The sequence below is a fragment of the Bubalus kerabau genome, chromosome X (assembly GCF_029407905.1).
Source record: "Bubalus kerabau isolate K-KA32 ecotype Philippines breed swamp buffalo chromosome X, PCC_UOA_SB_1v2, whole genome shotgun sequence".
NCBI lineage: Eukaryota > Metazoa > Chordata > Mammalia > Artiodactyla > Bovidae > Bubalus > Bubalus kerabau.
Window position 1 is genome coordinate 102,735,666 of NC_073647.1, and position 26,308 is coordinate 102,761,973.

The 26,308-nt window shown below is 38.9% G+C and overlaps 1 protein-coding gene across 5 annotated transcripts; it reads right to left on the reverse strand.

Annotated features, from left to right (window-relative positions):
* ZNF182 (zinc finger protein 182) lies at window positions 1-24,581 on the reverse strand. Of its 5 annotated transcripts, none has more exons than XM_055564797.1 (6): window positions 24,343-24,581; window positions 23,884-24,066; window positions 22,987-23,046; window positions 8,244-8,376; window positions 7,837-7,932; window positions 1-3,167 (listed from the first exon to the last, which is right to left on the reverse strand). In XM_055564797.1, exons 3-6 carry the CDS (start codon window positions 22,999-23,001, stop codon window positions 1,540-1,542), a joined length of 1,872 nt encoding a protein of 623 aa, XP_055420772.1. In that variant the 5' UTR covers window positions 23,002-23,046; window positions 23,884-24,066; window positions 24,343-24,581; the 3' UTR covers window positions 1-1,539. The 5 variants fall into 5 exon arrangements, with proteins under 5 accessions (XP_055420772.1, XP_055420773.1, XP_055420775.1 ...); XM_055564798.1 differs by having other exon boundaries at window positions 24,295-24,581; XM_055564800.1 differs by having other exon boundaries at window positions 8,244-8,328; window positions 24,279-24,581.
* Between the last annotated feature and the right edge of the window lie 1,727 nt (window positions 24,582-26,308).

Genomic DNA, 26,308 nt, shown 5'->3' on the forward strand with positions numbered 1-26,308 from the left:
TTTGCAACCCCAGGGACTGCAGCCCACCAGGTTCCTCTGTCCATGGGATTTTCCAGGCAAGAATACTGGAGTGGGTTGCCGTTTCCTACTCCAGGGGATCTTCCCAACCCAGGGATCAAACCTGTGTCTCCTGCACTGGCAGGTAGATTCTTTATCATTGAGCCACCTGGGAAGCCCTAAGCTCCACCTTAAGCGTATCTATATTTAAATGTTATGAAATCCTGTATCTGGAATCTGACTTCCTTTGAACACTAACAGAACAAAACACGTTGTTTAAAAGTTATTTTTTGAGAAGGTAGTACATCCACATAGTATAATTTTCAAAAGTTATCTCACTCCCAGTTCTTTCCCTCAAGCCACCCACTTCCCCATCCCTTTCCCAGAGGTAATCAAGGTTCCCAGCTTCTTGTGTATCTTTCCAGAGATAGTTTATGCATATACACTCAATTATGTATTTACCATTTATTCTCCTTTTTATATACAAATGGCAGCATAGTATTCTCACTATCCTGCACCTTGCTTTTCTCACCCAATAATGTATGTTGGATATCATCCCACATCACTATACAAATGGTGTCCAAGTTTTCTTTATCTATTCTTTTTTGTCTACCTGAAAGGTTGCTGTATGAACATTTCAGGGTTTCAGGAGCCATGTGGAAAGCTTCTAACCTTTTGTTTTCACAAACAGTACATCACTGAATACGTCTCTATGTCCATCTTTTGGTACATGCATGAGTATATACAGTCCTAGAAGTGGAACTGCTGGCTCAAAAGCCATGTGTGTTTTTGGTTTTGATTCTTTGGAATCATTCCTCCTTGAGTAAGTTTTCCTGGACTTGCTGTTTGCTGGAAGTTCATGTAGGGGAAGAAAAAGGGGCCATGTTCTAGGCAGATCAGAGCTTTTCCAGCTGGAATTTTTTTTTCCCATTTGGTAGTTCTTTCAGACTTCTCCAGAGTCAGTAAAGAGGGGCAGCTGTTGGTTTCTTCACAAGAACACTCCCTTCTCTTTCCCCAACCCCTACCAACTGCTCCTCTCACAAGTATAGACAACTTTCTGCAAATATGGCTTGTCTGAGCACTTCCTTGTTGAGGCCCCTGCCTGTCTCTCCTGAGACTTCCATATGGGTTGAGGAAACATCCCACCTGCCCATGCTCTGTTACCACTGTTATGCATCTATATGGTCTTGCACTTAGGGAATAGCCTAAAACTTGGCTAAGAGTCCTTACAGTGCTATCTCACATCTGCAGCCTTGACCACTCCTCTCTAGCCTTTGAACTCTCCTTGCACTGGTGCTTGATTTCCTCTGCCTCTGGCAGCCCTCTCATCTGTTTTCAGCTATTTCCTAATTTTGTCAGATACAAAGTCCTTCCTTTTCTCCTTGTAGCTTCTGGGTGAAGACTGAGATGAAAAGAAAAAAAAAAAAAAAAAAGGCTGACTTTACTCCTTATATTTAAACCAGAAGTCAGAATATACTTTTTAAATGTTTAATTAAACGGACAAAAATGTCCTTCAGTAAACACAAATGCACCATCAACTTTCTAATGTGCAATGAGCTTGGACTTCCAAGAATGACCTTTCCCATGGGCTTTCTTTCCTGTATGCGTTCTCTGATGTACAATAAGATTTGATTTTTGAGTAAAGGCTTTCCCACATTCTGCACACTTATAGGGTTTCTCTCCAGTATGAGTTCTCTGATGAACAGTGAATGTTGATTTTTCTCTGAAGGCTTTGCCACACTCGGTGCATGCATAGGGTTTCTCTCCTGTGTGTGTTCGCTGATGTATTATGAGCTGCGACTTCTGGCTGAAAGCTTTCCAACATACAGGACATTCATAGGGTTTCTCTCCTGTATGAATTCGCTGATGTATAATGAGCTTCGACTTTTCTCTGAAGGCTTTGCCACATTCATTGCATTTATAGGGTTTTTCTTCTGTATGTGTTCTTTGATGTATAATGAGATAAGATTTCTGGGAAAATGCTTTTTCACATTCATTGCATTCATAGGGCTTCTCTCCTGTATGACCTCTCTGGTGTAGCATGAGATAGGATTTCTGAGAGAATGCTTTCTCACATTCATTACATTCAAAGGGTTTCTCTCCTGAATGAGTTCTTTGATGTACACCAAGGTTTGACTTTTGGGTGAAGGTTTTCCCACACACATCACATTCATAGGGTTTCTCCCCTGTATGAGTTCGCTGATGCACAATGAGGGTTGACTTCTCGTTGAAAGACTTCCCACATTCCATACATTTATGAGGTTTCTCTCCTGTATGAGTTCGCTGATGTATAATGAGAGTTGACTTATCACTGAAAGTTTTCTTACATTCATTACATTCATGGGGTTTCTTTCCTGTATGAGTACTATGATGTATAATTAGATCAAGCTTCTGTATGAAAGATTCCCCACATTTGGTGCATTCATAAGTTTTTTCTCCTGTGTGGGTTTTCTGATGGACAATGAGGTTTGACTTCTGAGTGAAGGCTTTTCCACATTCATTACATTCATAAGGTTTCTCTCCTGTATGAGTCCTGTAATGTATAATGACAGTAGATTTTTCTCTGAAAGCTTTTCCACATTCTGGACACTCAAAGGGTCGCTCTCCTGTATGAGTTCTCAGGTGTATAATGAGCTGAGATTTTTGGCTAAAAGCTTTTCCACATTCTGTACATCCAAAGGGTTTCTCTCCTGTATGAGTTCTCCAATGTACAATGAGGTGTGACTTCTTGCTGAAAGTTTTCCTACAGGCAGTACATTCAAAGGGTTTCTCTCCATTTTTAATTCTCTGATGTAGACTAAGACCCTTCTTTTGCCTGAGGGTCTTCCCACACTCTTTATATCCATAAGGTTTCACTCTGGGAGTTGTTTTCTCATACTCAGTATGGAAGAATGATTTTGCACATCCATTATCATATTTCTTTCCCACAGAACTTCTACTATATAAGTCTAAATTATCAACCATATTATATCCAAATGATTCATATTTATGGGGCCTTTGTATTGAAGCAAAAAGGTTTGTACTCAGATAAAGTATGTTTCCAAGTTCATTATAGTCAAGGCCACTCTTACTGGTAATTGTTTTCTTGTCATGGAATCCAACTTGCATCAAATATTTATCTTGGTCATCCTGATGCTGTCTCTCAATCTGTTCATCAACCTGGCAGGCTTCTAGAAAGAAGTACAATAAACCACCTTTATACTTTGACATTATGGAATGGACCTTCTTTAGAAATGTTTTGCCATATGAAAGCTGATACTGATATGTCATTTTATCAGAGTTCCTGGAGAAAGAATCTTGACCATCAAATCCTGTTCTTTTACTTAACTCCCACTTGCTAGCCTTTTTGTTACCAAGAACAATCTTATCCTAACACTTCAGTCTTTTTTACTTCTACTTTTATATTACTCTGGGGACCTTATCACCCTTTATCTTCTTCATTTATCATATGAACTCTTTTAACTATTCCTGATATACTGTTGCTGTTGCTGTTAAGTCACTTTAGTCGTGTCCGACTCGGCGATCCCATAGACAGCAGCCCACCAGGCTCCCCCGTCCCTGGGATTCTCCAGGCAAGAACACTGGAGTGGGTTGCCATTCCCTTCTCCAATGCATGAAGGGAAAAGTGAAAGTGAAGTCGCTCAGTCGTATCCGACTCTTAGTGACCCCATGGACTGCAGCCTACCAGGCTCCTCCGTCCATGGGATTTTCCAGGCACGAGTACTGGAGTGGGGTGCCATTGCCTTCTCCTCCTGATATATTACTTCCACCTAGATAGAAATGAACACTGTGACTCATGGACTCAAATCTTCCAACAATCCTGAGATCCACATTTTCAATAAAATGTGAGAGAAAGATCCAGAATTAACCTTACAAAAACAAAGAAACCTAATGATCTTTGCTGAATTTGGATTTTTGCATTCATCCTAATGATCTTTGCATTCATCCAAGTTTGCATTCACAGTTCTTCAATACCAACTTCTACTTTTGCCTATACTATTTCCACTAAAAACTATATCTATTATTAATCCAAATCCTTCTTCATGTTTCATCACCCACATAGCCCAGTCCTGCATGTTTTGCTATATTCATAATCTAGATAAATTTCAAGAAGCAGTTTAGTCTTTTCAAAAAAAAGTTTACTCTGATCTTCTTATATAACTTTAACTTTCATTAACTTCTAAAGTAGTCAGTTATCTGTGCCACTCATTTAGACAGTTGAAAGCACAAAGCCTTGCTTTTAATATATCATCAATTACAAGATGCATATTACTCCACATTTTAATACCACTAAATCCAGATTCACCTTACAATCAATGACATGTCATTAATTGGTAGCAAATTTTCTTTCTCAGTGGTGTGTTTTAAAATCAATGGTGTCTGGGTCAGTAAATACTTTTTGCATATATATTGAATTTTTATTTTTTGTAGTTTAATTTTCTTCTCACCTTTTCCTAAAATTTTATATGAAAAATTTCAAACATACAGAAGAGTTGAAAGAAGAGTACAGTAACTACTCATATTACCACTTAGATTTAACAGCAACATTTAAGAGTAATACTGGATTTTAAAATGGATCATGCAGCTGTGGCTTCTCTTCCTATGACTTCCTTTCTTTCTATAGTAAAGCACTAGTTCTTAACTGGGTGTGAACGTCATGAAGAAAAGTTTTTACAAAATACATTTGATGGGACCCCAGCTCCACCAAGGATCTGCTGAATCTGGACCTCCTTAGGTATTAAGAAGCAACACAGCACATGTGGCTAGGGTTGTAATTTCTCTAGCCCAGGATCAAATCCTGGATCAGACTTTTACATGTTCTGTGACCTTAGGCATAGTAGCTAATCTATTTGTATCTTACTTCCACATCTGGAAAACAGGAATTGTAACAGTATCCACCTATTGTATGTCTATAGGATTAAATTAATTACAATAGGGCATGTATAGCACTTCAAATGTTTACTAGAAAAACTACTACAATAATAATAGCTACTACTATTATGATTAAGAATTATTATACTATAAAAAGAAATAAGGACTGTCTCAGGATATTTAATATATTCTTGAATTAAATGAAAAAAGACGAATAAAAATATGCACAGTAGACTACCATTTTTCCATGGAGGAAACAAGTATTAAGTATATATTTAAAATAATATAGGCTCATTCTGTAAAAAACAGTAGGATAAACTTTTAAATTTTAATAAATGGTTACCTATGGGATAAGGAAAGGAAAGAGTAGGATGGAGAGGGAAAGAGGCTGGACTTCTTTGAATATACATTGTTTTCTAGATTTGATTTTGGAATCAAGTAAATATTTTACAAATATTTTATATAATCATAAAGCAAAACTGAAAATAAAAGGATTACCTAATAGTAATAAGTATCAACTCATTCTGTATTTCCTAACAACCATGCTAAAAATTCTTGATTCTCAATGGCACCAACATGATGAGCTCAATTGAATCAACCCATTGTACACATTCAGCAGTCTCAGAATAATACTAACAATACTACCATCAGATGTAAAATTAATAAATTAAAAAATTTTAAGCCCAGAATTTGATTTGGAAATATACATTTGAATACATGATGTATTTTCTCTTAAAAAATCTTTTACATAGTTCCTAGCTATGTCAATTTAATAAAAAGCCTAGAAAACAATTCCCTACCATCCAAACTGTGGTCATGAAACATTACCACTAAAAAGAACCAAAGCTCCTTGGAGAAATGGCTGCAGGGCAGGTACAGGAAATACATAATATGAGCCTGGAATATCTTGTAACAACAGAAAGCAAGAAAGCTACCAAAGACTCAGGACCCAACTTAAAGGGGAATCCACTGGCCAGAGATGGAGCAGTTTGATTTATAATAAGGCAATGGATCAAAACATAAAAGTGTTTAAATCCATAAGTCCATAAATGATACTCAAAAAAGATGTATTAGGCACCTTTGAATGATGCAACAAAACCAACTCATTTTGAAAACTGGTAAATAAATGGAAAAATATATGTAACTCATATAATCAAATACAGTTGACCCTTGAACAACACAGGGGTTGGGGGCACTGACCCTCTGCACAGTTGAAAATCCAATTGTAACTTATTGGCCCTCCATACAGGCAGTTCCTCCTCCAAGTCTGTGGTCCCATATCTGTGGATTCAATCAACCATAGATTGTCTAGCACGGTATTATTAGCATTGAAAAAGGCATAAAAGTGGACCTGCATGCTTCAAACCCATGTTGTTCAAGGGTCAACTGTAACAGATGGAGGGCAATCCCTCTTTATGGAAGTATTCCAGCTAATCAACAAAGAAAGAAAGTCCTTAAAAGTGCCAACTTACAAATTTAGAACAAATGATAGAAAATGCATAGTTTTTCCAGCCATCTTAGTAATACAGTAAGCACCCTACATATGAACCTTCAAGTTTTGAACTTTCAAAAGATGCAAATGTGCGTTCACATGTCCATTCACGTAAGTCAGAGTAGTACCATATAGCTGATTGTGTTAGTTGGGTACCGAGGCTAACTTTGTTGGACTTATGAACAAACTGGACTTATAAATGCACTCTCAGAAAGGAACCTGTTCATATGTAGGGGACTTACTGTAATTGATTCAGGCAAGAATCATCAGTGAACATTAAAACCACTGGGTAAAAAATTTTTGAGGAACAGGATGTTCAGAGTTTGGCAGTTCTACAAAATGTTAAACAGTTATCACACAGTCTAACAATTCCACTATGTATGTACTCACAAAAAATGAAGATGTACATTTCAAAACTTCTGCATGAATATTCATAGTGGCATTATATTTAATACAGAAAAAGTGAAAATAACCTAAATGCCCATCAACAGATGAATGGATAAACAAAATGTGGAATATCCATACAATTAAATATCATTCCACCATAAAAAGGGATGACACATACTACAATATGAATGAACCTTGAAACATACAAATGAAAGAAACTGGACATAAAATTCCACATTTTGTATGGTTCTATTTATATGAAATGTCCAGAATAGGCAAAACTAGAGATAGAAAGTAGATTAGTGCTTGCCAGGGGATGGGGGCTGGGGGATTGGAGGGTGACTGATATGGGACAGGAGTTTCTTTGAGGGGTGATAATAATGTTCTAGAAGTAGATAGTGGGGTTAGATAGAATATTCTGTGAACATACTAAAAATCACTGAGTTTTTGAGTTTCACTTCAAAAGCATGAATTTTGTTGTATGTGTATTATATCTTAATAAAGATATTTTAAAAGAGAACCAAGATGCTTTAGGAGACCGAATCTGATAGGAATATCTAAACTGGATAGAATCAGGAAATCCAATCCAGAATTAGACCACTAGTGCCTAGGCCTGTGACTAATGTGGGCCTGGCTTCTGATGAGCAGTGGGAAATGAGAACAACAGAAGAGGCAGGGCTTGGGGCCAGGGGGCTGGCACTTATAAGACACCTGTATTACAGGGAAATGGGACTGTGCAGAAACTTATGGGTGAGCACCAACTTAAGGAGAGTGACCTGGTGGGTGTAGAACAGGGGAGAAGGTGTTAGTCTTAGGTGTTGATATCCCTGTCCTCCATAAACCATCCCTGAGATATTCCTGAAAGTCATTTCACAGACCCTCACCCCTGACTTCTGGAGAAGGCAATGGCATCCCACTCCAATACCCTTGCCTGGAAAATCCCATGGATGGCAGAGCCTGGTAGGCTGCAGTCCATGGGGTCGCTAAGAGTCGGACACAACTGAAGCGACTTAGCAGTAGCAGCAGCAGCACCCCTGACTGACAAGCTGGGATCTCCTGCCCCCATAGCCTGGGTCAATGCCACTTACCTGGAAAGCTCCAAATTGGAATTTTTCCTTCTGGCAGGCATTTCTCTTCCACCTCCAATTTGAGGATAAGATCTGGTTTGGTAACATGATGCCCTGCTAATGAGAAATGAAAGTAATACCTCCTAGGTCTTCAGAGATTCTGAGAAAAAGGAAGGTGGAGTGTGGGGCAGTACAAGGGATGTATTACTTGACACAATGGTAGTCAATCCAATTCACCTGGGTTTTGAGTTCCCAAACACCTTGTCAGGAAAGCAAAGAGGGGAAAGGAACTCTGATCCTTGGAATTTAATGTCAAACTCTTCTATAGTTCAGAGGCCTAACAAGTTTCAAACTTGAGAAAGGAAATGGCATTCTTGTTGGACAGAGTAATCATAAATAGCAAAATTACCTTAGGAAGCCATTCTTACCTACAGAGACCAGGTTGCTGTAGGTCTCCAGCATCACGTCTCTGTACAGGGTCCTCTGTGGAGGGTTCAGGTACTGCCACTCCTCCTGGGTAAAATCCACAGCCACATCCTCAAATGTCATGAGTCCCTGTAACTGTATATTCTTTTATTTGAAAATGCTGACCACTGAATGATAAGGATGGGATAAATATAAGGGAACTTCTGTTTGGGTTCCCAGTTCATGATGATGACAATACAGGATGTCTGTCAAGTTATTGACCTACTTGGTGGAGGGAAAAATCACAAGTCATGGTTGAGAAACTATTATACTACATAATAGAATATTTAAGACAATGTGGTATTAGGATGGACAAGTAGTCCAATAGAACTAAAAAGATAATCCAAATGTGTAGGGACACCTGAGTAATGATAAAGTTGAAACTTTAAAATAGTGAGGAGAGGATGATATTTTCAAATAAATATAGATGGGTTACTGGACCAAAAAAAATTACATTTAACCCCTAACTCTCACCATACACAAAAATCAGCTACAGGTAAATTGTAAATCTAATATGAGAGGTAACACAATGAAGTATCTGGAGAATACTATAGGAAAATGTTTTTGTAAGCTTAGGGTAGGGAAAATCAAAAACAAAGACATGAACAGCACTACTCATAAAGGAAAAGATATATGTTACAAGATTAAAAATACAGCAGTAAGAGAAGAGGAACTAAAAATAAAGAGCCTCTTGATGAGGGTGAAAGAGCAGAGTGAAAAAGCTGGCTTAAAACTCAGTGTTCAATAAATGAAGATCATGGCATCCAGTCCTATCATTTCATGGCAAATAGATGGGGGAAAAAGTTGGAAACAGTAACAGATTTTATTTATTTTTTCTTGGCCTCCAAAATCACTGCAGACGGTGACTGTAGCCACGAAACTAAAAGAAGCTTGCTCTTTGGAACAAAAGCTATGACAAACCTAGACAGTGTATTAGAAAGCATAGGCATCACTTTGCCAACAAAGATCCATATAGATCAATCCCCTGTCCAGGAAGATTCCACATGCCACAGGGCAACTAAGCCTGTGCATCACAACTGCAGAGTCCACCTGCTACAACTACTGAAGCCTGCATACCTAGAGTCCATGCTCTGCAACAAGAGAAGTCACCACAACGAGAAGCCCATGCACGGCAACTAGAGAAAGCCCGTGGGTAGCAACAAAGAGCCAGCACAGCCAAAAAGAAATAAAAATTTTAAAATGCATACCAAAAATTAAAAAAAAAAAAGAATATACAGTACTGTTAGAAAAAAATACAGCAGTAAAAAGGTAAATATAGATGGGGAGATTATCTTCAGCTTTCATAAGTGATAAAGGGTTCTTATCTGGAACATATAAAATAACCCCTACAAATCAAAAGAAACACAATCAGCACAGAAAAACAGACAAGACATGTGAATACTAAAATGAAAAACATACGGTCATATGTTCTGTGAACATAAGAAAATGTACTTAACCCCATTAGCACCCAGGTAAATGAAAATTTAAGCCCCACTGAGACACCACTTGGCACTCACCAGAAACATTATAATTACATGATTAAAATGCCATGAAACTGTGTGGACATGGGAACTCTCACACACTGTTAACAAGAATATAAAAACTGGTATAACTGCTTGGGAAAAAAGTTTGCATTGTTTACTAAAGTCGATGACTGCAAATACCATAGTATTTGCAATCCAGCAATTCTACTCCTACGTACACACCTTAGAGAAAATCAAGCACATGTACTCTAGAAAACAAGTACAAGGATGTTCACAGGAGGATTGTTTCTAATGCTAAGTTGTGGGGAAAACCCAAATGTCCCTCAGCAATACAATGGGCAAATTGTGGCACAGTCTTTCAAAGGAATACTATGTGGTAATGAAAAGGAATGAACTACAACTGCATATCCAACACAGATGAATGTCACAGATGTACTAATGAGCAAAAGAATCCAAACACAGTAGAGCACATACTGCATGATTCTGTTTATATGCAGGAAGAGAACAGGCAGGCCTAATCCATGCTGTTAGAAGTTAGGACAGTGGTTTCCTTTGGGGCTGGTATTGATTGGAAGAGGGCATGAAAGGGGATTTGGGGGTCCAGATATGTCCTAATCTTGACCTTGTTTCCAGGAGTGGCTCCACAGGGTGTTCACTTTGTCATAATTCATCAAGCTGTACACTTAGAAACCATACTTCATGTATGCTATAATTAAATGTATTTTATACCTTTACACTTAAAATTATTTTTGACAAGTGTAAAGACACTTCAATGGAAAATGGGAGTTCTAATTTCAATAAATGGTATTGGAACAACTGACTATCCATATGCAAAAAAAAAAAAAAAAAAAAAACTTCAACCATACCTCCAACATATATAAAAATTAACTCAAAATGGATCACAAACCTAAATGTAAAATCTAAACCTACAAAATTTTTAGAATATAGGAGAAAATCTTTTTAACCTTAGATTTGCCAAGTATTTCTCTGATGTGACACCAAAACCCAAGACACTGTTAAAAGAATAAAAACCCATGGAATGGGAGAAAATATTTACAAATTGTATATCTGACAAAGAAGTTGTATTGAAAATACATAAGAACTAGAACTCTCAAAACTTAAAAAAAAGCCAAGAGACATACTTTATCAAAGTTAAATGGCAAATAAGCACATACCAAGATGCTCAACATCATTAGCCAAGAGGAAACCAAATCAAAACCACAATGAGCTACCACTACATACGTATTAGAATGGGAAAAAACATGACAATGGCAAGTGCTGGTGATGCTGTGGAATAAACAAAGTCTCATCTATCATAGATAGAAATGCAAAGTGGCACAGACACTTTGGAAAACAGTTTTCCAGTTTCTTATGAAGTTAAGCATATACTTCCATAGTCTCGGCAATTCAACTCACAGGTATATTTTACCCAAGTGAAATGAAAACTTATGTAAATCCCAAATCCTGTACATGAACATTTATAAAGCAGCTATATTTGTAACCACCAAAATATGTAAATAACTCGAATGTTATTCAACCTGTGAAGGAATAAACTGTAATACACATAATGTAATCCAACTCAACAATAAAAATGAAAGAACTAATGATACATGCAAAAACATGGGTGAACCTCAAATGTTTTACGCTAAGTGAAAGTAGCCAGACACAAAAAGCCACGTACTACATAGTAGTAGTAGTGTTAGTCGCTCAGTTGTATCCGACTCTTTGTGACCCCATGGACTGTAGCCTATGAGGTTCCTCTGTCCACGGGATTCTTCAGGAAAGAGTACTGGAGTGGGTTGCCATTCCCTTCTCCATGGGATCTTCCTGACCTGGGGATTGAACCCAGGTCTCCTGCATTGCAGGCAGATTCTTTACCATCTGAGCATACTATATGATTTCATTTCTATAACATGGGAAAGGCAAAACTATAGAGACCAAAAATATATCAATGATTACTAGGGGCCAGGATGTGGCAAGGGGTGAACTACAAACGGGAAATATAGTTGACCCTTGAACAACACAGGTTTGAACTACATAGGTCCACTTAATATGCAGATTTTTTTCAATTAAATATATTGGAAAATTTTTGGAGATTTGCAACAATTTGAAAAACTCACAGATAAACTGTGTGCCCTAGAAATATAGAAAATATTAAGAAAAAGTCTTGAAAAAATAGTATATATGTAGATACTGTTCTATCCTTGCATAGACATAAGGTGATTTTTTTTTTTTTTTTTTTTTTGGCCACACTATGTGGCTTCCGAAGAACTGATGCTTTTGAACCGTGGTGTTGGAGAAGACTCTTGAGAGTCCCTTGGACTGCAAGGAGATCCAACCAGTCCATTCTAAAGGAGATCAGCCCTGGGTGTTCTTTGGAAGGAATGATGCTAAAGCTGAAACTCCAGTACTTTGGCCACCTCATGTGAAGAGTTGACTCATTGGAAAAGACCCTGATGCTGGGAGGGATTGGGGGCAGGAGGAAAAGGGGACAACAGAGGATGAGATGGCTGGATGGCATCACCGACTCAATGGACGTGAGTTTGAGTGAACTCCGGGAGTTGGTGATGGACAGGGAGGCCTGGCGTGCTGCGATTCATGGGGTTGCAAAGAGTCAGACACGACTGAGTGACTGAACTGAACTGATGTGGCTTCCAGGATCTTAGTTCCAGGCCATGCAGTTGAACCCTGGGCCCTCAGCAGTGAAAACTCAGAGCCTTAACCAGAAAGACTGATGTGAGGTGTTCCTCTCTGTTTCTCCTAACTCAGAACTCAGGCCAAAAAGCAGTAGGCATTGCTCTAAAAGACTGCAGGGCAAACTAACAACCCACAGATGCCTGGGCCAAAGATTACAGTCTAGACAGACAACAGACTGCCTGAGGCCTGAGATTCTGGGGGAAGTTAGGATATTCAAAAATACCCACTTACAGGGAAAGGTAGAAAGCCACATACATGCCCAGGATAGGACTTAGGCTCACCAAAGACATGAGAAGCCTAACTGCTCTAATTCTTCATGAGCATAGAAAAATGAAAAGCTTCCAAATTCTTACATGAATTGAATGTAAAATTGACACATAAACTCATTTAAGATTGTACAAAATAGAAGAATGCAGACTAATCTCACTTATGAACAACAGTGCAAAAATCCTAAATAAGAACAACTGAGGGTTAATCCCCATGTAACTTATATTGGCCCTCCATATCAGAGGTTCTTCCACATTTGTGGATTCAACCAAGTCCACAGGACTATGTAGTACTGTAGTACTCACTATTGAAAAAATCCACATGTAAATGGACCCGAACAGTTCAAACCCATGTTGTTCAAAAGTCAGCTGCATAAGCAAACAATAGATCCACATTAAGACAATAATACATCGTGACCAATTAAGATTTATTCCAGCCATACGATGATTGTTCAATATTAGAATATTCATTAACATAAATCACCATTAAACAGACCTAAAGAAAAAACTTATATGAATATAACTAATATAAGAAATGCTGATACAAAAATATTGAAACAGAATTCAATACCCAATCCTGATAAACAAAAACTACAGATTAGAATAAATGATAATTTCCTTAAAATAACCAAAGATAAAAACTGATAGATAAGATAGGAAGGAGGGAAGGAATGAAGGAAGGATTAGAATGGAAGGTAGGAATGGAAGGAAGAAGGAAAGGCAAACTGGAATGGAAGAAAAGAAAGGATGGACAGAGGGATGGACTGGACTGGAAGGAAGGACAGAATGTATGTTTTGCATAGGGGCCTTGGATCACCATGGATAATGTAATGATGTGATTTAGGGTTGGGGCTGGCTATACCACAAAGATCAACCACATGATTTAGGACGGGGGCTTTAGGTCACTCCCAGAGGGGCTGGAGAGAAAGAGCAGCCACATGGACAATCATGCCTATAAAATGAAGCCCTAATTAAAAACTCTGAACACTGAGGCTCACAAGAGCTTCTCTGGTTGACAGAATTCCATGTGTACTACCACACATCAATACCAATTACACAAAGTCAGGCATCTTGACCTCATGGGGACAGAAAAATGGAAGCTCCATGTTTGGTACTTTCTGGGGATCTGCCCTATATACTTCTCTCTTTGGTAGGTTCCAATCTGTGTCCTCTCCCTGTAACAAGCCATAGCCATGAGTATTACTGCTTTCAGTGAGTTCTCTGACTTCCTCCAGTGAACTGTCAAACCTAAGAGTGACCTTGGGGACCCCTAAACTTGCAAGTGGTGTCAGAAATGAGGGTGGTCTCTTATCAGGACAGTTTTCTCTAACTTCAGAGTTGTCAAACTCTTCATAGATAGAATGACACAAAGTCACAAAGATGCAGTTATCCCTAAGTTAATTTATAAATTTAATGTGATCCCAATTTAAAACACAAGCTTCTTAATGGTACTAAACAAGGTAGTACTAAAGATAATATCAAAAATAAATATGCAAGAATAGCTAGAAAATTTCTGGAAAAGAAAAACTGTCAGGGAGGAAGCAGCCCTACCAGATACCAAAACATATTTTGATACAGGCATTCTATCAAAGGACAGGGTTCGAAAGACCCACTTTTTAATAAACGGTGCTGAGTTAACTCGAAAGCCATTTTGGAAAGACTAGATTGGATCCATACCTCATTGCATAAGGTATAAACACCAAATGGATCAGAGGCCTAAATGTAAAAAAAAAAGAAACTAAACAAAGTACTGGAAGAAAGCATGGGTGAATGTCCATATAACCTGGATGCTGTTGTTCACTCACTCAGTGGTGTCTGACTCTTTGTGACCCCATGGACTGTAGCCCGCCAGGCTCCTCTGTCCATGGGGATTTCCAGGCAAGGATACTGAAGTGGGTTGCCATTTCCTTCTCCAGGGGATCAAACCCACATCTCCTGCAAGTCTTCTGTGCTGCAGGAGGATTCTTTACAGCTGAGCCACCAGGGGCAGGGAAAGACTTTCTAACTATTAATAAAAATTCAGATATAATAAAAGATTAATAAACATAACCACAAAATACAATATAAAAACACTTTGGTAAGTCTGAGGACAAAGCAGGGGTGAAATTTGTTGCAACATATATCACAAATTAAGACTGGTATAACATATATCACAGATAAAGATTAATATCCTTAACATATAAAGAACTCTTGAAAATCAAGGGGGGAAAAAGGACAAATACCTGACAGAAAATCAGGCAAAAAACATAAGACAATTAAAAAGAGAAATAAAAATATCTCTTAAATATATGAAATTATATTCAACTTTACTCATAATAACAGAAATGGCCATTAAAACTAAACAGAGATACCATTTCTTACCTAGCAGATTGGAAAAAATTTAAAAGCCAGACAACATACTCTATTGGTATAGTCACAGAGAAACAAGGCACTATCATACATTGTTGGTAGGAATATAAAACAGTATAACTCATATAGAAGGGAATTTAGCAATATCTAATCAATTCTATTTACCCTTTGATCAGCAATGCCACCTATAGAAATTTATATAGAAGATACACCTGAACGAAAAGGAAACAACATTTCATTTCAGCATTATTCTTTTTAAATTTTTATTTATTTATTTATTTGGCTGTGCCAGGTCTTAGTTGTGGCATGTGGGATCTAGTTCTCTGACCACGGATCGATCCAGGGCCCCCTGCACTGGGAGCACAGAATCTTAGCCACTGGATCACTGGGGAAGCCCTCAGCATTATTCTTAATTGCAAAATACTGCAAACAACCAAAATTCACACGTACATAGGAGAATGATTGAACAAACTGGTGCATCCCCTAATGGAATACTATGCAGCCGAAAAAAATGAATGAAACAGAAATAGAACAATCCTAAAGTTCATATAAAGTCACAAAAGACCTGAATAGATAAAGCAATCCTGATAAAGAACAACAAACCTGCAGGAATCACACTCTGTAATTACAAACTGTATTCAAAGCTATAGTAATCAAAATAGCTTGATTTGATTGAATCAAAATAGTAATCAGAATACTTGCATAAAAACAGACACACAGATCAATGGAACAGAAGGCCCAGAAATAAACCCATGCATATATGGTCAATTAACTTATGACAAAGGAGCCAAGAATATACAATGTGGAAAAGATAGCCTCTTCAATAAATTCTAAAATAAATTCTGTTGGGAAAATTGGACAGCTACATGCAAAAGAATGAAACTGGAACACTATCTTATACTACATGCAAAAATTAACTCAAAATGGTTTAAAGACTTGACTATGGGACCCAAAACAATAAAATTCCTAGAATAAAACATAGGTTTTTTTTGGTTAATAAAAAATCATTGGTTTAATGAGTAAATCATTGGTTTAATCATTGGTTTAATGATTAACACCAAAAAGCAAAATTCAACAAATAGGACTACATAAAAACACAGCAAAGGAATCCATCAAGAACATGAAAAAACAACCTACCAAACAGGAAAAAACATCTGCAAATCATATAAATTATAAGGGGTTAATATTGAAAATATATAAAGAACTCACAATTCAGTATCAAAAATAAACCCAGTATCAAAAAAAAAAAACAATTAAAAAATAAGCAGGGAGTTTTCCCTGGTGGTCCAGGGGTTAGGTCTGCCTGCCAATGCAGGGAACATGTGTTCGATTCTGGTCTGGGAAGATTCCACATGCTGTGGAGCAACTAAGCCCATGCACCACAATTACTGAGCCCTTGCTCTATAGCCCCTGCTCTACATCAAGAAAAGGCACTGCAATGAGAAGCCCATGCATCACAACTAGAGAGTGGCCCTCACTGGCCGAAACTGGAGAAAGCCCGGGTGCAGCAATAAAGACCCAGTCATAAATATTTTTTTAAATCAAAACAAAAATAAGCAGAGGATCTGAAGAGACATTTTTCCAAAGAATACATTCAGATGGCCAACAGGCACATGAAAAAATGCTCAACATCGCTAATCATCAGAGAAATGCAAATCAAAACCACAATAAGCTATCACTTCACACCTGTCAGAATGGCTATTATCTAAAAGATAAGCAATAGCAAGTGTTAGCTAGGATGTGGAGAAAAGGGAATCCTTATGCAGTGTTAGTGAGAACGTAAATTGGTTCAGCAATTATGTAAAATAGTATGGGAGTCCCTCAAAAAATTAAAAATAGAATTATCATATGATCCATCCATTCCTTTCCTGGCTATTTATTCAAAGGAAACAAAAATGGACTGGAGATGTATGCACCTCCATGTTCACAGCAGCATTATTTACAATAACCAAGACATGGACTTTACCTGAGAGTCCACTGAAGGATGAATGGATACAGAAAAATGTGATAGACACACATACACAAATGGAATGCTATTCAGCCATAAAGAAGAAGGAGCTCTTGCCATTTGTGACAACATGGATGGATCTTTAGGACATTATACTAAGTGAAATAAGTCAGAGAAAGTTAATACCATATGATCTCACTTGTATGTGGAATCCAAACAAACAAAAGAACCCTCACAGACACAAAAAACAGATTGGTAGTTACAAGACGCAGGTGGTGATGAGTGGGGATATACAAAATTGGTAAAGGTGGTCAAAAGGTACAAACTTCCAGTTATAAAATATCTGTAAGTAACACCTGGGGATGTAATGCACAACATGATGCATTAATAATACTGTATTGTATATTTAAAAGTTGCTAACAGAAGAAAACTTGAAAGTTTTCATCCTAAGAAAAAAATGAGTAACCATGGTGATGACTGTTAACTAGACTTATTGTGGTGATCATTTTGGAATATACACAAGTACTGAATCATTATGTTGTACATCTAAAACTAATGTATATGTCAATCATATCTCAATTAAAATGAATGAGGACAATATTTGTAAACATACATGGAGCAACTTCCAGGATATATTGTTAAGGGAAAAAAGCAAGTGCAAAAGAGTCTATAAATAAAGTATATTACCTTTTTGAGTAATATGAAAGGGGAAATCATCACATGAGTACATCATGCAAAATGCCAGGTGGGATGAAGCACAAGCTGGAATCAAGATTGCTGGGAGAAATATCAATTACCTCAGATATGCAGATGACACCACCCTTATAGCAGAAAGTGAAGAAGAACTGAAGAATCTCTTGATGAAAGTGAAAGAGGAGAGTGAAAAAGTTAGCTTAAAACTCAACATTCACAAAACTAAGATCATGGCATCTGGTCCCATCACTTCATGGCAAACAGGTGGGGAAACAATGGAAACAGTGACAGACTTTATTTTGGGGAGGGGCTCCAAAATCACTGCAGATGGTGACTGCAGCCATGAAATTAAAAGATACTTGCTCCTTGGAAGAAAAGCTATGATCAACCTAGACAGCATATTAAAAAGCAGAGACATTACTTTGCCAACAAAGCTCCATCTAGTCAAGGCTATGGTTTTTCCAGTAGTCATGTATGGATGTGCGAGTTGGACTATAAAGAAAGCTGATTGCCTAAGAATTGAGGCTTTTTTGAACTGTGGTGTTGGAGAAGACTCTTGAGAGTCCCTTGGACTGCAAGGAGACCCAACCAGTCCATTCTGAAGGAGATCAATCCTGAATGTTCCCTGGAAGGACCGATGCTGAAGCTGAAACTCCAATACTTTGGCCACCTGATGCAAAGAACTGACTCACTTTTTAAAAACCCTGATGCTGGGAAAGAATGAAGGTGGGAGGAGAAGGGGACGACAGAGAATGAGATGGTTGGATGGCATCACTGACTCGATGGACATGAGTTTGAGTAAGCTCTGGGAGTTGGTGATGGACAGGGAAGCCTGGCATGCTGCAGTCCATGGGGTCTCAAAGAGTCAGACCCAACTGAAGGACTGAACTGAACTGAAAGGGGAAATTTTTAAAATATACCTTTATCTGCTTCTTTTAAAAAGAAACACTATAAGCATAAATCAGAAACTAACAAGACTGGTTATCTCCAAGGTAGCATGAGAATTGGGTATTAGGTACAGGAAGAGGTGACAATTCTGTGTATATATTCTGTCTTCAAATCATATTAACATTTTATATATAGTATAAAGATAAGGATAAAGTTAAATCAACAAAGATGTAAAGAAATAAAATCAAAATGGAATACAGACAGAAAAAATGAACCTAACTGTATACCAAATAAATAACATAACCACACTATATAGGGAAAAAATCAAAAGGACAAATTAATTCATGTAACTTCTAAACAGAGTACTTTGATTACATATCCTCAGTATAAAAGGCATGCAAACAATTTGTGTACTGTACTCAATAGGTTGATTTTTCACAGGTGTGTAGGAATTCTGAGTCTATCTTCTGTATATTGTAAGACTAAGAAAATGAATCAATATATTGACGCTAGGAGCCAGTGCTCTCACTGTTGGTGAAGGGAGATGCAAATATGGAGTAAGAGAGGTCTAGGAAGATTCCTGGGATATTGCATCAATTCAAGCTATGCATGTATGTATGTGTGTGTATACACAGACATACAGAAACACAGTTCACTGAAAAGACCTAGAAGTAATGATGCCCCAACAGCAATGAGCACACCTACCATCCAGATTTTGATTTCTATATATAATTATTTGCTAACAGGAACCAGTGCTGCTTGGAGAAATGGCTGATTCTAGGCCTCGGGTAGGAAAAGTAAAAGATGGAAGCTGGAACATCTTATTATGTCGGCAGTAAGGTAGCGCTCAGAAAAGTATCAGGATGTGACAAAAGGACACAAAAGCCAGCTAGGGGATCCCCCTGGATAACTCAGGGGCAAGTGAGCAGCAAAACAAATAATGACAATTATAACAGATTATAATCTACTGAAAAAGTTAAAATCCATAAAAATTAAAATTCTGTATTAATGATATAAATCAAGAAGAGGGAGCCCCACCTCCTAACACCATCACTGACCTTGGGCATTAGGATTCCAACATGCGAAGTTTGGGGGCACACAAACATCCAGACCATAGCAAAGGCCAACAAACAAAAAAATCAATCATATTTCTATATACTGGCAATGAATACTTGAAACTGAACTTTTAAAAACAAAACCATTTACAGTGGCTTAAAAAATGAAGCATGCCATATTGTTGTGGAATGAACTGTGTCCCCACTAAAATTCTTAAGCTGAATGCCCAAACCCCCAGTGTGACTGTATTTGGAGACAGGGCTTTAAGAAGGTAATTAAGGTTAAATGAGGTCATAAGAGTGGGACCTGATCCAACAGGATTGGTGTCCTAAAAACAGGAAGAAACACCAGAGCTTCCTCTCACTCTGCAGATGGACAAAGGAAAGACTATGTGAGGACAGTGAGAAGGCAGCTGGCTATAAGCCAGGAAGAATTTCCTCACCAAAACCAACTCTGATCTGGGACTTCTAGCCTCCAGAACTGTGAAAAAATAAATTTCTGTTGTTTAAGCCACCAAGTCTGTGGCATTCTATGACAGCCTGAGCAGACTGATACACATATACAGAATCTGTATGTTGAAAATTATAAAATGTTGATGGAGCCAGTAAATGAATATCTAAATAAATAAAAGGAGAGATAAATAAATACTGTGTTCATGGACTGGAAGACACAACATAATAAAGACATCAAGTCTCCCCAAAATGATCTATAGGTTTAACTCAATTCCTATCAGAATCCCAGCAAGATCATTTTTAGACATGTAAACAAGATTATTCTGAAATGTACATATAAAGACAAAGGCACAAGAATAGCCAAAAAATGTTGAAAAGGTAGAATACAGTTGGAGAAATCATACAACTTGATTTCAAGACCTATCATAAAGCTGCAGTAATGAAGACAGTGTGGTACTGGTGGAGGATTAGATACACAGATCAATAGAACAGAAGACAGTCCAGAGAGAGATCCCACAAATATGGCCAACTAATTTTTGACAAAACCATAAAATCAATTCAATGGAGAAAAGATGGTCCTTTCAACAAATGGGGGTTAGAACAAATAGAAATCCATTTGCAAAATTATGAACCATGACCTAATCCTTACGCCTTACATAAAAATTAACACAAAATGGATCTTGAGTCTAAATCTTGAGTAAACCTAAAATTATAAACATAATAGGAGAAAATCTTCATGACATATTGTGATATTGTGACTCATAATAATTTTTGGTCTTAGCTCCCAAATTCTGGCAGAAAGAGCTCCTGAAACCCTTGGAGTATCTCAAGCAAGGAAAGCAATAAAAGTGTCTTTTGGTATATTAATGAGATGACTTTAGGACCCCACCTAAGGAGGGGGTCCACGTGATTAGAGGACTGGAAGTTTTACTCCCACCCCCTAACCTTGGGGATGGGGAGAGGGACTGGAGGTTAAATCAAAAGTCAATTGCTAAATAAATAACAACAACAAAGCCAATGGCCAATGAGTTAACCAATATGCCTATGTAAAGAGTTCAGTTCAGTTGCTCAGTTGTGTCCAACTCTTTGTGACCCCATGGACTGCAGCACGCCAGGCTTCCCTGTCTGCATAAAAATCCAAAAGGACTGGATTCAGAGAGCTTCTGAATTGTAAACACATGGAGGTGCTAGGAGAGTGACACACCTGGACCTAGAGAAGGTGTGGAAGCTCTTCCCCATATACTTGGCCTTTACATATCTCTTCCATCTGCATGTTCATCTGTATACTTTAATATATCCTTTAATAAACTGGGAAACATGTTTCCCTGAGTTCTGTGAGCCACTGTAGCATATGAATCTAACTCGAAGAGGGGGTCACTGGAAGCTCTGATCAATAGCTGGTTGTACAGAAGCACAGGTGATAAGCACTGGGCTTTTGACCAGCATCTTAAGTTGGGAGGTGGGGCAGTCTTGTGGAACTTAACCTTAACCTATAGGATCTGACACAATCTCCAGGTAGACAGTGCCAGTATTAAGTTGTAGAACACCCAGCTGGTGTCAGAGATTTGCTTGTTGTGGGGGGAATCCACCACACATTTGGTGACCAGAAGTATCAGAAGTGTTATTTGTGAGAGTAAAGGAAAACTTATGGGAGTGACACAGTAGGAAAGAACTGGGCTTTTCTCTACATAGGAGATACAAGACTAGAGTTTTTCCATTTAATTAGGGTGAGGCAAAGAGTTCTTAGACCTGACACTGTTAGGGGAAGCACACTGACTGAAACCTCCCACCCTGGCCAGGCACCATAGTAACCATTTGCATGATCTGTTTTACGACAAGAGGTCCTGCTAAGGAACATGGAACTAATAAGCCACCACCAACCGGAGGAGCTCAGGAAAGGTCAAAAGGAGACACCACATGTCCGACCACCTCCCAGAATCCTCTCTAGCATACATGTTGGCTGAATAAGGCATGCATCACCAGGAAGGACTCTGAGTCAGAATGATTGGCTATAAACAACCTGGAAACCATAAAATCCCATCACCATAAAACCCAAGACTGCAAGCCATGTAGCAGAATGTTCTCCTGGGTTCCTTTACCCTACTGCTCTCCACCCAGGTGTCCTTTCCCAGTAAAATCTCTTGCGTTGTCAGCACATGTGTCTCCTTGGACAATTCATTTCCGAGTGTTAGACAAGAGCCCAGTTTCGGGCCCTGGAAGGGGTCCCCCTTCCTGCAACAACACCAAAAGCACAACCCATAAAGGAAATAGTTCATAAAGTGGACATTTTCAAAATTAAAAATTCTTGCTCTGTGAACAACATGATTAAAAGACAAGCCACGCACTTGGAGAAAATATTTACAAACCATGTATCTGACAAAGGACTTGTACACAGACTATACAAAGAGCTCTCAAAACTCAATCGTGAGAAAAACAATCCAATTTAAAAATGGGCAGAAGACTTGATCAGACACTTCACCAAAGAAGATATGCAAAAAGTAAATAAGCCTTTATAAAGATATTCAATATCACTGGCCATTAGAGAAATGCAGATTAGTCTGTGATTGAAGACAACTCCACCACCCAAAGGAAGATTCAGCAAAGAAATGACTTGAAAGGCAACTGAAGGAAACCTTTACTTCCCTGAGGACTTGATGTGTTCTCTTGGAAGAGTAAATGGAGCCAGACTAATACTGTAATGTGTAACTGTCTGTTACACCCTAAGTCATGTGTCCACATTTTAATTTGGCCTTTGCTGTCTCTCATCTTCCCTGGTATTAACACTTACTTATAAATAATCTATTTTCTGTTTGAGATTCCTACATCACTGAACACATCCATGGTAAAATAAAAGGAAGAGACAACATCCTTACCTGGGGTTCGGCCATTCCCTCCTCTTCTTGGGAAAAAACAAGAGATGTGTGAAGACTGAGCTAGAAGAGTGGAGAAGTGCAGAGCATATGAGAGACCCCACCAGGCTTCCAGTGCCCAGAAATATCTGCCTAGAAATCCCCTCACACCAGCTGGGCACATGGCTGCTCTGTGGAAGTTTGGGAAACCATGTGGTTTTAACAACCACTTGTGTATTCTTGAGTCTTTTTCTCATGCGAAAACAAAAGTTTTCTTCTGTATATATACTTGTGTATTGACTCAAAAATTGTACTTCTAGGTATTTTCCTTAATGAAATAAATAATGGATCACAATTTCTCCTTAAGTGTAGTTTCATCTCAGCATTGACTTTTAACAATGCCAAACTTATGATCCATAATAAGGGATTAAATTCTATGTAGCTATTAAAAATAATCTTGTATGGAACTGTACACTTATTATGTTTATTTTTCTGTACGTTTCTAAATTACAAGTATTTTAAATGTTATACGATAAATTTTTAAGCTGAATCATAGTAACTTCTAAATGAAAAAAAGCTAAGTTATGAAACTGCAGGAACCTATGCATTAAATGTTTAAAAATGCATACACCTTATACACACTACAAAATGTCTAAGAATTACAATATAAATATAGGGGCATAAAATTAGTTCCTTTTTATTTTCTTCTCCTCTCATTGCTAATCAATCTACAATGCAAATGTTACCTACTTTTAAATCCCAAAAAGAAATTGAACTTTAAAATTATTATTCCCATGCGTTTTAAGCCAGATCCCCCCAGATTCCATACCACCAGTCCCTGCCCGACCTTCCCAAGCCCCAAACTCTGGAGGCCCTTTATTGGGTGAGTACTCTCAGGTGCCTCTTCTTGCTTCTCCTCACCTCACTGGGGCCGTCTCGCCCAGGAGTCAGAAGGAAGCCCTCGGGTGCAGATTCACTTCAACTGGAGCATTCAAAACAGGCCCCTACCTAGGGGGCTCGGAAAAGGGGATATGGGCAGGAGAAGTAGGGGCACCTAGGCAGAGGCTTGAGGATGCGTATAAACCCTTAGCGCAGGTCACTGTGCTAGAAAATGTGTAAAAGTCAACATTTAGTAAGCCCCATTCAACCCTGACTAGCCCCATAACTTTGTCTACAACTGAGCCCACAAATCCTCATTCACTGACCTCTTGGTCCACCATCACTCGCTCACCCCACAACGTCCCACGTCAATGACCCCCCCAAACCCGCTTCATTCGTTCCCCAGAACTCCCCATCACTCAGCCCATCATCCCTACCACTCGCTCCCTCAACCTCTTTCTCGACAACAGATTTTCTGCTCGGTGCAGAGGAGACAGTTACGAGAACTAGCGCCGGAGAAGCACTTCCGCTTTGGGACCAACTCAGGCTCCGCAGCCCAAAGGGCTGCAGCGGCCGGGTGTGCGCACTCTCAGTGGGGCCTTTGAGCCCGCGTCCGCCAATAGTCAACATGGGGCCCCCTCCTGCCGGCCGGACGCGAAAGCAATGGGGCCGCAGCGCAGGCGCAGAAGAAAATGGCCGCTCCGGTGACGTCACTGCTCTGTCGAGATGGCCGCGCCTACCGCTTCTCCTCCCTTCTAGGGCTGCAGTGTAAAACAGGTGTTTATGATCTGCAGAGGCCGTCATTCCTAAGACTCCAAAGACCGGTTTCCTTATTGCGGGAGGGGAAATGCCCAATTAAGGAAAACGCTAGCAGGCGGGAATTTGATGTCTTGAACCTGGAGGGCAGCATCAGGTTTGCAGGTGTAATTGAATAGGAACTCGGGATGCGTGGCAGAATTGTTCTGCGTGCACAAAGGCTGACGGTAGGAAAAAGTCGCTGGCTCCATCCAGTGGCCAAGGCTGGGAGTTTACAGTCTAGCGTTTGAAGGACGGTGTGCGGACAAACAAGCTGCTGAAGAATAAATAAACGGCGACCTAGTACATAAACACACACCGGGATGAAGGGGATGTGTTAAGTAGTGGCTGGGAGGCTGTTTTCTCAGGATGGGCAGGGACAATCTCCTTTTGTCGGAGGTTACAGTTACGCTGATCAAAGGAGCCAGCCACACAAATATCTGAATCAAAGAGCTTTGTGGTGGAAGGTGAGGCTGTTGCAAAGGCCCTGCCTGAAGTAGGACTGGTTTGGCATATTGGAGGAACAGAAACAATGTCAGTGTGTTGGGAATGTAGGAATTGTGGGCAAAGGAGAAGTGAATGGGTGGCAGATGCCCTAGGGCCTCCCCTGCCAGGAACCGAGCTCCTATTTCCTTCTGGACATAATGGGATGCCATTAAGGGGAGGGGTGTCAGATTTTTAAAAGTCCAGTCTGAAGCAATCTGGCATTATATATTAACTTTTTAAATACATGTATATTTGACTATTTTTTTTTTTAATTGCCTGTCTTGCACCACTAGAATATGAGCTGCGCAGGAATTTACTTAAGCACCTCCTGTAGGCCTGGTAGTGTTCTAGACATTAGGAATATAGCAGGGAAGAAAACAGAACCAAACAACCAAATAAAATGATAGAAACAGCTATGTAACCTAGGGCAGGACTTAACTCTCTGGGCTTAATTTCCTCATCTATAAAATGAGGATAATGACAGCACTTACCTATAGGACTGTGGTGACAAATGAACCGTTAATTTTAAATAGTTTAGAACAATCCCTGGCACATACCAAGTGCTAATATGCAAGTGATGATGATGATATTGATGATTAAGATAAAATTAGACATGTGTCTGTATAAAACTTTTACTAATAAGGAAAAAATAAAAAGATGACCTGCAGGCTGCTTTGTGGATAACAGATTTCAGAGGGCAAGGATGAAAACAGGAAGAATAGTGAGGAGGCTTCTGCCAACGGGCCCAGTAGGTGATAATGGAGGCTCAGACCTAGCTCAGTATCTCCTGTGTGCCAGGCACTGTGTGAAGCACATATGACCTGCCTCAGATACTCCCCATTTTCTGTGAACAATCCTGTGGTCCTCCCTCTTGTCAGGTGAGGAAACTGAGTCCCAGAGATACTAAGTAACTTGCCCAAGGTCACACAGGTTCCCAAGATCAGATCTTTAACTTCTAGCCAATAATACTTTGTTTATTTGGTATACCACAGAACTTTTGGAAAGTATCTGAGGGTCCTTATTCCAGAACCATTAAAAACAAGGCAACAAATTTTGGGGGGCCAGGAATACATATGGAACTTCCTAACAGACAAAACAAAGAGAGAAAGCAGAAAAGTAACTCAGGTCTCTTGCACTCTTAAGGATTTGCACCTCCTGGATACAAAACTTGTCAACTCTCTGAATG

Coding starts and splice junctions, on each gene's coding strand:
- ZNF182 (XM_055564797.1), bottom strand. Junction 7,933..8,243: donor CAGCAACCTGGTCTCTGTAG/GTAAGAATGGCT, acceptor ATTTCTCATTAG/CAGGGCATCATGTTACCAAA. Junction 3,168..7,836: donor TCCAATTTGGAGCTTTCCAG/GTAAGTGGCATT, acceptor ACTTCTTTCTAG/AAGCCTGCCAGGTTGATGAA.